The following is a 13,422-nucleotide window of genomic DNA, read 5'->3' as shown; positions in this document are numbered from 1 at the left end:
ATATATTGATGCAAGAGTTACTATTTCATTTATATCATATCTCTACATTTAAAAAAAAATTTAACAATTATTTTACTATTTGATAGAGCAAAAGTTTCAGCTTTTTTAAATTTGTTTTTTAAATTGCGGTTTGATGATTTTAATAGAGTTATAAACAATCAAAGTCAAAATACTCCTTTTATTTAATCTATGATAATTCAGTAACAAAAAATTTTAGAAACATGTTTAAAAAATGATTTTATAAGAAAAACTAAACTTTCACGTTAGGAAAATTTTCGCAAGTTTTTTTAGGGGCACGTGACAGGCTCACAAAGTGAGAAGAAAATTTCTCGATTCATAGTTTTCTACATATCAAACTCACAAAAATTCACATAGGGACCTTTTGAAAGTAAAGATTTTAAACTTTAAAACTTTTTTTAAATTTAAATTTTGTTTATTTTAACGAAGCTGAATTTTAAAATTCGTAGCGCTATGTATTTCTGTTTTAACCTAATATTGCAAAGCATACAAAAATAAGATGTCAGTAATCTTTTCAAGTAGAAGCATATGAAATTTAATATAAATGATCGTTAAAACAGTTATCAAGTTTAATCTATTCTTTTATAAAGTACGATGTAAAAATGTATTAATTTGTTCAGATCAATCTTCTGACTAGCTGAGTTTAAAAAACCTTTGCTGTAGTCGTCAATCTCTTACCGTAACACAGAAAAGGAGAAAAAAATTAGATAATTCTGTAAGACAAATATTAACGATGATTGATGAAATGATATATTATCATAGACAATATCTCCTTTATAGTTCACTATGTTATTTAATAATATTATCCATTCGTTGCGCATATTATCATTATAGAGGCTGCTGAGATAAGCTTGTAATTACAGATAAAATTTTACGACGCGAATATAACGGGAAATGAGAACCGCTAATCCGTCCAAATGCTCAGAATGCAAAACAGAACAGGATACAGACATAGCTACTGAATTACATAGCTCCAAGCGAACATGGATGCAGATACAGTATATTATTATCCCTAACATGTCTATCAGTATACGTGCTAATATACGTATATGTCGAATTTAAGACTTTGTTTCTCAAACAACCTGGTCGATCCTATCGAACTTGATGTGATCCTCGGACGCGCCCTGACGTTCGTATTTCAATGTTAATCTCATGTTCGTCGATGGCGACGACCTATATATATATGTACTCTCTGCGACGCGATACGACATGCAGAACGCGAATGTGTATATGGCGCAGAGAGAAGAGAGGAAAGGGAGACCTGTGCTTCCAAGCTAGATTTAACGCTTGCATTTACATTTAGAGGAGGTTCACGACGGACGATTGTTTACTAATCGGATCTGGAAAATGACGCTTCCGGCCTGTGAGATTCGTTCTTAGTGTTGTAAACATGTTCCAATGAATATCGGACAGCCTTATCCCTAACGTTACGCGTTGCATGTGTTCTCATACATCGTCATGAACAAATCATAGATATTATTTTTCTTTAAATTCAACTTACAACACCGAACTATAGATATTACTTTGACATTTCTCAAACCATATGTGAAATTTAAAAAATTACATTTTTTTAAAACTAACAGTAGAATAGATTTTGAAAAAAAAATGCTACTGTTAAAGTATTCGAAAATATAGTCCGTGTAGCGATAGAATTAAAACCGTGTTTTTTTTTTCAATACCATCTTTTGGAAAATTGTATAGTATAAAAAATTCGCGATACTCTGAATAATAAACTAAAAAAAAAAAAAAATACGTACAGTGTGTAAAAAACAGGTTTTGTACCAGATGCTGAAATGCGCGCTTGTTGTTTTCCTGCTTTTCAACCGGAATAGAAATATCTGGGTGTGACTAAAGTTAACTATTTCATCGTGCGTCTCCATTGTGTGTACATGATAACATAAAAACCCCTCGTTTCAGCAAAAATATCATATGTAACAGTGATACAAATTGTTGAATACAAATTGCAGCTTTTCTCGGTAACGTTACCATATTTTTCTTGTCTTCTCTTTGTCATAACCATTTTTGTCTATATACGGCGTATTAACAATTGTGTTGTTCTTTTTTGTTGCAGCTTTTGGTGGGCAATAACAATCCATATTCGGAGGAGGAACAAATCTTCGATCCAGCTGTAATCGCAACAAAAATCCGTTTTATCCCTTACACCTCTCATATGCGCACAGTATGTATGCGCGTAGAGCTTTACGGCTGTTCATGGACAAGTGAGTGAAATATGTGAACATAGTCCTTTTTATCATGTTTCCCCATCATCTATTCATTTACAAGTTGCTGTTCACTTCGCTTGCAGGCGAGGAAAATATATTTGAATCAATATATTTTAACTCATAATGTTTGTCATATATTTTTTATTGCAATTTTAACTGTTTGAAAATAAATGAAAAAAATATTACAGCCCGATCTGAAAAAATTTTACCACTAACACGCTGCACGCAAAATGATGCAATATATAAAATTATTCGAAATATAAAAAGATATAATTTGATATTTTTTTATAAAATTATTATAGAATATTGTTACTCTTTCGTGTTAACAGCTACCGTGACAAATGAATTTCACGCTATATATAAGTAAAGTCAATTATATGTGATTTCATCAACACCTGCACTACCACAACACTTATGAAAATAAAATTGAAAACAAGCGGTAGAAATCCCTTTGGAATCGCTTGCGTGTCATCATGCATTTTATATTTTACATTGGTTTCATAGTCGACTTTCCCAGAATTACTCTCTGACGAGAGACAGCAATCGTCACAACCTCAACAGTAACTTAGATTTACTTTAGTCTGATGGTTGAAACCAGAATAGATGTACTAAAAAAGAACGGAAATTTTTATACAAGAATTCGACAGATATAGATTTAGCCATAAAGTTCAAGATCTTTATTTTCGTCTTTGTTCACAAAACTTCAAACTTGTCTACAATAAGAAAATCTTATATCTCTTTAAAACCTTATATCTCTTTTTTATATCTCTTTAATTTTTTTCTTTTTGTTGTTCTTTTTATTGTACTCAGATCATTAGGCTTTATACTGTTCTTTTTTAATCTACGTAGCATTCGTAATATGTCGTTTGAGGCGTTTTAGAAGATTATGTCCTTGAGCACGTAATATTAATAAATAATATCTATCTTAATAATGTTATCAATGTTATTTAACATCATTTATTTATGAAGACATATGATGAATTGAATCGCATGTAATTAATTCGCATTTTGTTCGCCACGAGATTTTGAACTTGAATTTTCGTCAACCTTCGCTGACTATCTGACAAGACGCCGATGTAACGTGTCAGTCTCTCCTGAATCTGAGATTAACATAGATTTACGATCACCGTGGGCCGTGAGCCACAGCTGCGTCTACATTAATCCAACCACGACGAACTATGCGGCAGCCGCTAACTGTGCCATCCACATAGCCTCGACCATCGTTATATCGTTTAAACGCACAATTACAGCGGCTGCCAATAATATTGACTTGCAAAATAAATTGTGACTTACGAATGGCATTAGCAAACGTTCAGGCCATTACCAAGTAAGAACCGTAACCATGCAAATGACAGAAGGAAGATATATAGAAGAGAGAAGACATAGAATTATGTTCTACAATTATCGTAATGAGACTTTCTACATTTGACAAAGACTTTATCATTATTATTATCGATTGCAACAAAACTACAAAATGGTTATAATAAATACAATAAACAAATAGATGATTACAATCGATACTATATTATTTCCAGTCTCATCAATGAAAAAGCTGTGCAAATGGAATTGATTTTTCATTTTATCGGTGCTTTAATCAAAACGGTCTTTTTCAACTATTTCACGTAAACATTGCAAAATGTACCAGAGAAGTATATATCTCGTACACATATTTCATACTGAAATTTGTAAAAACAATTTACCATTTGAACACCATTGAACGGAAAAATACTCGATCGGTATGAGGAAGCGACGCGACATTTCCCTCCCAAGTACCAAACCGTGTAACTCATTCGTGCTTATTGACGCCTGACAGTCTAGGAGTACATTTTGTTCTGACATAAGTCGCTTACTTCGTCGCATTTTTAACGAAAACTGTGCGATACGTTGCGGAACGAAAGAGAGCTTGACGTCGTGATCGGTGAGATTCGCATCACAGCACGAAGTTCTAGTCTAGTTATTGCGTGACAGCGCTTTAGATCGATCCCGGTAATCCTCAGTGCACCGAGATTAAAAATGTTGACCCTCGTTACTTCTTCCCGACGACGTGCGCTTTACCCGTAACCGTCCGCAATCTTATCACGTACTGTCGGGAGAAAACGTTCATGGCCCACGTAGCAACGTGATGATGCATAGTTCAGAAGCTTATATATTCTTTATATCCGGCTTCTCCTTATTCTTCCAGAGGGTCTCGTTTCGTATTCCATGCCCCAAGGAATCAAGAGGGGTTCCGAGGTTGACCTTTCCGACAGGACATACGACGGCCGCGAAGAAGCGGGTTACCTCTCCGGGGGACTTGGTCAACTTGTCGACGGGCAAAAGGGTCCCGACAACTTCAGATTGGACGTCAGTGGTAACGGAAAGGGTAAGGCATGGACTGCTTCGTGTTGGAATGAGATTAGCGCCGGCGCTAGATCGTGTCTAGATTAGCGTGATAGAGCCGTCTCCGCGAGATACCATGCCCGCCAACTGTCTAGTCTTCTTAATCTATCGGTATCTCACGCTATCTTACTCGTTAATTTCTTTCTCCGGACTAAATAGCGGCTCGCGGCCCCGTAATCCTGTTGTAATTTTGCAACATGGACTTACACGCGTCTCTTCGAGCGATTACGCTCTTGTTTCAGAACACTTTACACTACTATTAATGCACGCGGTGAAATAAGAAAGTAATGAAATAAGAGCGTGCACAAAGCGTATCTTGAATAATGTTAAAACACTATATCAGTATCCTGTACGTAGCTGTTATATATAAAATGCATTCCTCGCAGCGCAGCACATATAATTTCAAATATGTGAATGCGCGACGAGAATTCTGTTAAAATATCTCGGATAGCTTCCGCTTTAGAACGAACATATTCGCTTCGTTATTTCATGAATTTTCAATTTACACGTATTTTATTCGCTTGATTTTATGTATCAAAAGCACACATTACTTTGCCAATATTCCTTCTTTTTTATGGATGCTTACCTTCTAGTCGATTTGTTCGGTACATTTGATCAATCCGAAAATCGTGTTTTTTTTTTTATTTAATGAAGCAATGATTAATGCGCGTGATACCGACTGGAACTAATTCATCGCGTGTGGTATCAATAGCATCTATTCTATGGATATCCATGAATTTTATTCAGGAAACCGAATGACCGTCGAAATTTAATTGAGAAGGATGTGTTCGTGTACGGAAACGGTTTTTCGAACGATTGATCAAGCGCAATATTCGTCGTCACCTATGCGAGATGCGTCCGTTTTCGAAGCGTGTACGCTAGAATGAAAATGAAATTTTCCTGTCCGTCTACTCCAGGTGTGTGTAGGTGTGTAAACGAGAAAGTCGAAAGGGTCAGCAGAGTCTAGAAAAGCCGAGAGGGCCAGCAGTGGAAGAGCTTGGGCTTCGGAGCCAAACGTGTTTCACAGCGCTCGCTCGAATCTGTTCCAATTTACATTTATATTGAACCGCGAGCTAGGCTGCAACCAGTCGGTGCTGTTTACTCGCCTTCTGGATACATTTGTGTCTTTCCATTTATACCACGAGACACCCTCCACTGCTGCTACTACACTTGGATACACCGTCGTGCTTCCGCCTTCTTAAACTTTTAAACCTGGCAAAACTGCGTACAACTTCTCCCGACTCTCTTTAAACCAGGAAATGCCGTCGTCCGATATTCCTGCAGTCGAAACAAATTTTTCACTCGAGATCGATATTTGCACCGGCACCTTCATTCGAAAGTTTTTAAAAACACTTCAAAAATACGTAAGAGAGAATTCGCAAAAAAGAAGCGAAAAAAGAAGAAAATTATAAAATATGTATGAAGTTATTTATTAGGATATATTCATATGTATATATGGATATAAATCATATTTTTAAAGTATAATCAAAATTTATGAAAAGCGATCAACAATGCGCGCGATTTATGATTTTGCGAAATATTATTCTCGGAATATATAACAGAAACTTTCTGCGGAAAACTTACGTACTATAATTAACTATCTCGATTAAAACATCATAACGTTCTCGTAACAAACTTCTCTCTTGTTTAGTAAAGTATCAGTGAAACGTTTGTGATAATTGACAACACGTGGTCATCCTTATTTCTGGTTTACGAGCATTGTATGTTCGTAACTATACAATCTTTCCCGAAACGCTTTAAAGGAGAAAATCATCAACCAACGAAGGTGTTGGTAAGGTATATACTCGCCCAGCGTGGTTATCTTACGATCCTCGTGAAGGTTCAGAATTGATGGTAGATAGCGGCCGAAGGCGGCGACGACAGGAAACTGGAAACTATTTACTCGAGGGACGATATTAAGAGAGGAAGGGGGTTGTATGAAAGTGGATAGGTCAGGGCGATATAACGCCACCGCGCAGACCCGGTATATTGTTGAAAACGGAAGGGACGATCGCAGTAGTTGTTGCACAGGAATCCAAACACAAAGTCGCGTGCGGACACACAATGCAAACTGCATGATTGAAATTCTCGTAAGTTTTAATATACTCTAAGATTCTTATGTCGCTACGACGAACCCACGATTCCCTTCCGACAATGTCAAAGTGCAGGAACGACGACACCGGATTCGGAACTATAGAAGATCCTTTTTATTTTTTTTTCTTTCCATCTCGCAGCGTCGTTTGTTTTTTAGAGATTTCATAGAGAAGAAAAGGAAATGATTTTAAAAAATTACAGAAATAATATATTTTTCTAAAATAATAGAACTTAGAATCTATTACATTTTATAATATGTAAACTGATGCCAAACAAAAACAGAGAATATAAAAACGAAAGAATATTTAAAGAATGTACTGTTAAATAAATAGAGAGGTATTTTTATTTTTCTTGCATTTTGATTAATACAAAACATGTATATTTATTAAAAACCAGATTTAAAGAATCGAAATATTAATGAAATTTAATATTAAATATTAAATATCTAAAATTTCAATTTCATCAAATTTTCAAGAATATTAATCATACCGCAGTACATTTTTTCGTAAAAACATGGTTTCAAAACTTGTTTTTCGTTATTAATTCTAGCAAGTATAGCATGAGCCATGTTTGTGTGCAGACATTTAAATGGAAAAATGCGGTGGAGCTAGAGATTTCGGAGCGAATGTTGAAAGTAACAGGAGTATTTCTGAGAAATGCATAACACGCCGTACCGGCCAGACTTTAGGATTATTGCAGTCCATTTTCAATCCGCATATTCCCGCGGGACACGTGTGTTTCCACATGTACTCATATAGTGGGATCTAATGGCGAGACTCTCGCGCAATAACCTGCCATGGCCGCTCCATAGCTCGAAACTTTTCCGTATCGCATATCACGCTTCTCGCGCTGCTATACACCAAGCGAAACATTTCCGGGAGAAATGAAGCGAGACGAATAGAAAGCACGAAAACAAACTTGAAACGTAATTAACGTTTCGAGGAAGCATACGAGTCCCACGTGAAAGCTTAACTTGCGAATCTGAAACGGGTAATTTAAATTCTATTAAGCGAACACTCTTGTATGAGTTGTATTTCTGGCAGCATTATATAACAAGAAACGTCTTTAAATCCTAAGAAAACTGCGAAGGTCACGTTCTTGCAAATTATTTAAATTATTACCGAATTACCTATATTAAATTATCTTCGTTGTAAAACGGCAGCACAGCACGGTACTTCCCCAAAGACTTTAAGTTATACGAAACTTCTTTTAGTATTACCTCATTGAAAATCAGTTTTTATTAGGTTTTTAGTGAAAAAATAAAATCTTTTACTTCTGCTCCTTTCTCTGGTTAGTACTTTGTGTGATTTATTTAACTCTAATTGGAATTTAAACATTAACAAGTTGTAACTTTTTAAAATTGGTACCATGATATTTCTCATTATATATGTATTTGTGCATGATATATATGACATGTATTTACCATAGGAATGTTAGATATTTGTTTTTCATGCATATGTTTTCCGTTTACGCTACATTCAAATAAATTCGATGTCACGCACGAATTGTCCACTATTCGCGTTACAGATTTTATTGTCTTGTTTATAGGTGCGTGCACCGCACCTATAAATGGTTTACCGTATCATACAACCCGCAACATAAAACTTTTTTTTTAAATTCAAACGTATGTATCGGAACTTTCCTACGTGACATATATAGATTACAATTTTTATTGGATATGTTCTCTCCATGAAGCGTAAAAGATGAATTTAATATAGCACACATACAACCTTCAATTATTGTTAAATATCAAAAAGCGTAACAGAAATTTAACGTATAAAAATTACGTATATATTAATATACACATGCTGGAATGAATTTTTCACTAGTAAATTGATTTTAGGCTTAGGAATGGATCTTTTGTTAAAAAGAGATTTGAATAGACAAAAGAGTTCGTCTTCTTATTATAAATTCAGTAGTAATCCTCAACATTTTATTAACTTAAAATCAAGAGCATTACAAACTTGTTTTCACAATATATGCATTGAAAAAATTTTTTTAAATATTAATACATATTTCTTTAAATAATAATAAATAAATTTTTTACTTTCAATAAGTAAATATTTATTCAATAAAAAATATAATAATTAAATTAATGTATCAAATAATACATTTACATTTGATAAATATTTACTTAGAACTATATTACTACTTAAATAAATATTTATTAAAATTCAGTACTTTCTTCAGTGTGATTAAACTTAAAGATTAAAGGTTATTGAGAGATTCATCAATTCATGAATTTCTTGATAACTTTTATTTTAACTCTATATTGTGAAAACAGATTATAATCTTATAATTTTAACTAACGACAACAAGAGGCACAACTCTAGATTTTTTTCAAGATTATCCAAAATTGTGAGGTATTATAACGAATAATTCGTTCGTGTGTATTCAAGGATACGAATGGGTCGGCTGGCGAAACGACACACCCAACATGCTTGGACGTCCGGTGGAAATAACTTTCGAGTTCGACTACTCGAGGAACTTCACTGCCATACATCTACACATGAACAATTACTTCACGAAGGACGTGCAGGTATCGCCATTCGCGCTGTTACCGGTATTATTTCGAAAGTTACGAGCTCCAGGAACTATCGTAAATTTCACGATCACATCTTTGCCGATGCTTTCGTGCTTTTACGCGGTTTTAAAAACATTTTCCTTACGATTTAGTGCGATATTTGCCGTCTGTTCGCTTAATCATTCATTCATCGATAGCGAATTTTTAAATGTCTCTCGCTAAATTATCATCTGCGCAGCTTATCTCTCTAAAACAAGCACATCATGCATTTCCCCTACTGTATTATATAACAATATATATGTCCATATCTAATATGACTTTATGAACGATAGAAACATCCTCGGAGCGAAGAAGCAATACAATGCATGATTATTTTCCTCATTCGGGCATCATCCAATCGCTTAATTCCATTTCCGTAAAGTAAGATAATCAACCGTCCCAAATTAGAAAGGACAGTTCCAAATTTTATCTTTTCGTCTTCGCTTTACAACGCGTTCCAAATTTTGTTTCAAATTAAAGACATGATTATTTATCCTTTTTGAAAGATTTTTTAAATATAATAACATAATATTGTTCATTACATATAGTTATACAAAACAATATAAAAAATGTTTATCTATTAAAATCTAATTACAGCACATTGAATTTTTTTTATATATCCCTTTTTCTCTTTTTGAAAAGTTAGTCACCTTCCGCTCACACATTACATAATTTTTGTGATGTCTTCGCAGGTTTTCTCGTACGCGAAGGTCTATCTCGGCACAGGTGGCAACCAGTTTACCGGCGAACCTGTCCATTTCTCTTACATACCTGATCAAGTTCTTGAACAGGCGCGCGAGGTCACCATAAAGCTGCATTCGCGCGCCGGCCGCTTCCTAAAATTGCAGCTCTACTTCGCCGCACGGTGGATCATGCTCAGCGAGGTAATCTTCGAATCAGGTAAGAGAAAGATCGATTCACCGTCTCCTCCCTTCTGCCATCCCACGCGCAGTCGAAATTTATCTCCTGGGTGTTACTCTTTCGGTAACACTCGCGCGCGTTTCTCGCGTCGCGTCGGAACGACCGAGAGTAATGGCGAAGTTAAAACATTGTCTGGCGGTACGCCTTTTACCCCGCGACTCTTTCGCATTTATAGACGCACTTTTAGTTAAACGGAAAATCAAAGTAGGCGGTCCAGAAAATTGAAATCTAGAAATAGAACAGTTTCGAAGCGCGTCTTATCACGAGCGCGCGATCCAACGCGATTTCCAATTTTAAGTGACATACTTTCGTCGAAGATATGAGCACAGTGATACTGCAGACGGTAGAAAGAAAATGGTCCCAAAGTTCGTGCGCACGAAGCTCGGAGAGAAAAATTATTTCGACGATAGTTTCAAGAAAACTGCGCGCGATAGATATGTACAATTATTAAATTGATATGGTAAATAAGATAAACTTATTTTGCATAGAGGTTAAAATTCGTTGTCAGAGTTTTGCTGATTTAAAATATAAAATGAATATTAAAAAAGTATTTAATATCGATTAAACAGAAGTGTAACGGGAAGAAATATTTCAGAAATGTTATGAAAATATATTGAAATATATTTTATTACTTTTCAATACATGAACGCAGTTTTGCTGTTTATAAATTCAACAACATTCTTTCTCCCTTTTTCTATTTTATTCTTATTTTCTTTAGATCTTAACAATAAATATAACATGATCGCTAAGAGAGAAAAATATCTGTCGCAGTTATACATATTTACTATTACGGAATTGCTCGGACAATAGTATCGTATTCCAAAGAAAAGACCATGAGAAACATTTAAAGTTTCTGAAATCGTTTAGTCCTATGTTGTTTGCTCGACTTTAAAGCACCGCGAAAAGCAAAAAGCAGAAGTATCCACGGCACGTTGTGCGAATGAGAGCACATGGTCGCAAACCGGAAACGAAACTTACTTGCCACACACACATGCATACACACATTCACACACACACACACACACACATTCGAATATATACTCTCAAAAAGTTTTGTCTCGAAAAGCCGGAATGTTGCACGAACCAGACGAGCGAAGCCGTCGTTAATCATTCTCTCAGTGCGCTGTTCTTTCCTTTCACGAGAAAGATAACTTCGGCAACGTAACGCTGAAGCGAATGATTTTCTTTGTCATCATATCAAGTGATACATAAAACTTGCACGTATTTCATTTTGAAAATTACTTGTACGAAATTATGTCTATTACTTGTGCGTAATTACATGTCTTTCTCAAGAAATGCAACATATAATTTTTTCGTTAATTTCTTATTAATGTGTTATGTCAATATATTATCAAGCAACAATTAATTCTTTCCAATTAATACTTTCTCAACAATTAATTCTTTCCAATTAATACTTTCTTCGCAACCTCACAGCAAGAACAAAGTATTGATTGTTAATTGTTCTCAATAACATTTTTCTATCTCTTGCTATTTTAGAAACAGTGATTGTGTTTACTTAGAAAATAGAAAATAATTGATAGAAAATAAACAATATAATATATTATAGGATAGTATATGTGATAACACAAACTGTAAAAATCAAAGCCTTAAACGGTCTAGCTGGATCTTAATGCTTGTATGATTCTTGTGTGAATTTATTATTACGTATGTAGTTTCTAGAAACAGGGAGAGAAATTTTTTTTTATTTGAAAAATTTAATTCGTCAATTTAATTTCGTAATATTATTGCGATAGTTTAGTAGAATTAAAGCGTTTCAAGACCGAAAAATCATTTCGGCGCGCGTTTCTGGGATCTACATACGTAGTATATAAATTCACTCAAGTATCACACAAGCATTAAGATCCAGCTAGATCGTTTAAGGCTTTGATAGAAAATAACTTGAATTTTTATATAGATCGGAGATAATTCGTACACGGAATATTACAGAACGAACAATATGCTACCAACAATCAGGAAATATTCTGAATTAGAATTGTATAAGAAACTTTATTAAACATTTATGAGTTTGTAAAGCTATTATGACTACACTTTAGCTTATTTAAGAGAGAGCCTTGTTCTTTAAATACAAACACAAACAGTTAGGATAAAAACTGTAATCTCTTCTGTTCGCTGTAACTTTTAGAAACGAAAAAGTCCATAAATTTTTTTCACGAATTAAAAGCACATTTTTCATCGCAGTGTGATATAGCTTACAATTAGACAATGTATCGTAGCACCGTGAAACCGATATTCCCGTATAATCTCTCAAGTTCGGTCAAGAAGGTCGATCCCGCGGTTCCGCAGCGGCAAAACACAACTATTACAGCAACTATTGCCCAATGGCTACCTTAATCGACATCGTCGAAACCGCATATCGATCACCAATATTTCTTTTAATCCGTCTCAAACGATCCGAGAGACGGAACTTAGCTGCCGGTCTCTGGTAATGCAAGCTTTCGAAAGTTCCGTGTCGCTTCGTTGCACCAGGGCCAACCGCGGGAGTGGGTATGTCGTTAATCATTCGACGTACTCCGCTGCTCCCCGTCCTCAACTACGAGCGATAAGTTGGACCGACCGGCCCAGAGGCGACCAATGTTCCTCGTCACCTGTATACCACATAACTCGTATTCACGTCGCACAAACGCTTCGTTGAGCCGCGTCATCGATAGGAAAATATATCACTCCCCTTACCCGTTCCTCCCTTTAGCGCGGCATCGAGTTTTCCACCGAGCGAACCGCGACGCGCCAAAAACTCCGAAAGCAAGCTCGGGTCCCATTTCGATTAATTTTTCTTTTTATAAGTCGAGCGTATAAACCGCGTCAAACGGGTCGAAAATTGGAATGTTTTCTGGTGTCCATTAGTCGATAAACTGCCGCGACACTAATTTTCAGTTTGCTTAACGGGAAATTCCAGCTGCGTGTGACACGAATTAAATTCTGATCACGATATTTGTTCGTTTTCAAATGATCGATGTCATAGAAAACGATCCCACATACAAATGAAATTTTACGTCGACACAAAGAACCTGATGAGAAATTGTCAGAAGATGAAGCGTAATATTCAACTTGTTTTTGAACTTGGTTTTGCATGTTTCTCTCTAATTTTACGAAAATTAGATTCGCTTCTAACAATTATTAAATTAGTCGTGTATTATCGACAATTTTATAGCACAAAATTTACCGAGTTATTAATTAGTTCAATTAGTTTCAACAGTGCTTTTCTCA

The 13,422-nt window shown here is 35.3% G+C and overlaps 1 protein-coding gene across 1 annotated transcript in view; it reads left to right on the top strand.

The window, feature by feature from the left end:
- The window catches only part of LOC108687625 (discoidin domain-containing receptor 2-like), a 225,289-nt gene that overhangs the window by 179,652 nt on the left and 32,215 nt on the right, over positions 1–13,422 (top strand). The window contains exons 6-9 of the mRNA XM_018193501.1: positions 2,090–2,237; positions 4,423–4,602; positions 9,113–9,252; positions 9,969–10,176. Of these exons, the coding sequence (XP_018048990.1) occupies positions 2,090–2,237; positions 4,423–4,602; positions 9,113–9,252; positions 9,969–10,176 (676 nt within the window). The remainder of the gene's footprint in view (positions 1–2,089; positions 2,238–4,422; positions 4,603–9,112; positions 9,253–9,968; positions 10,177–13,422) is intronic.

The sequence above is a fragment of the Atta colombica genome, unplaced genomic scaffold, assembly GCF_001594045.1.
Source record: "Atta colombica isolate Treedump-2 unplaced genomic scaffold, Acol1.0 scaffold210, whole genome shotgun sequence".
NCBI classification, from domain to species: Eukaryota; Metazoa; Arthropoda; class Insecta; order Hymenoptera; family Formicidae; genus Atta; species Atta colombica.
Note: the sequence above shows the minus strand (reverse complement) of the source record. Positions and strands in the feature narration are given on the sequence as shown.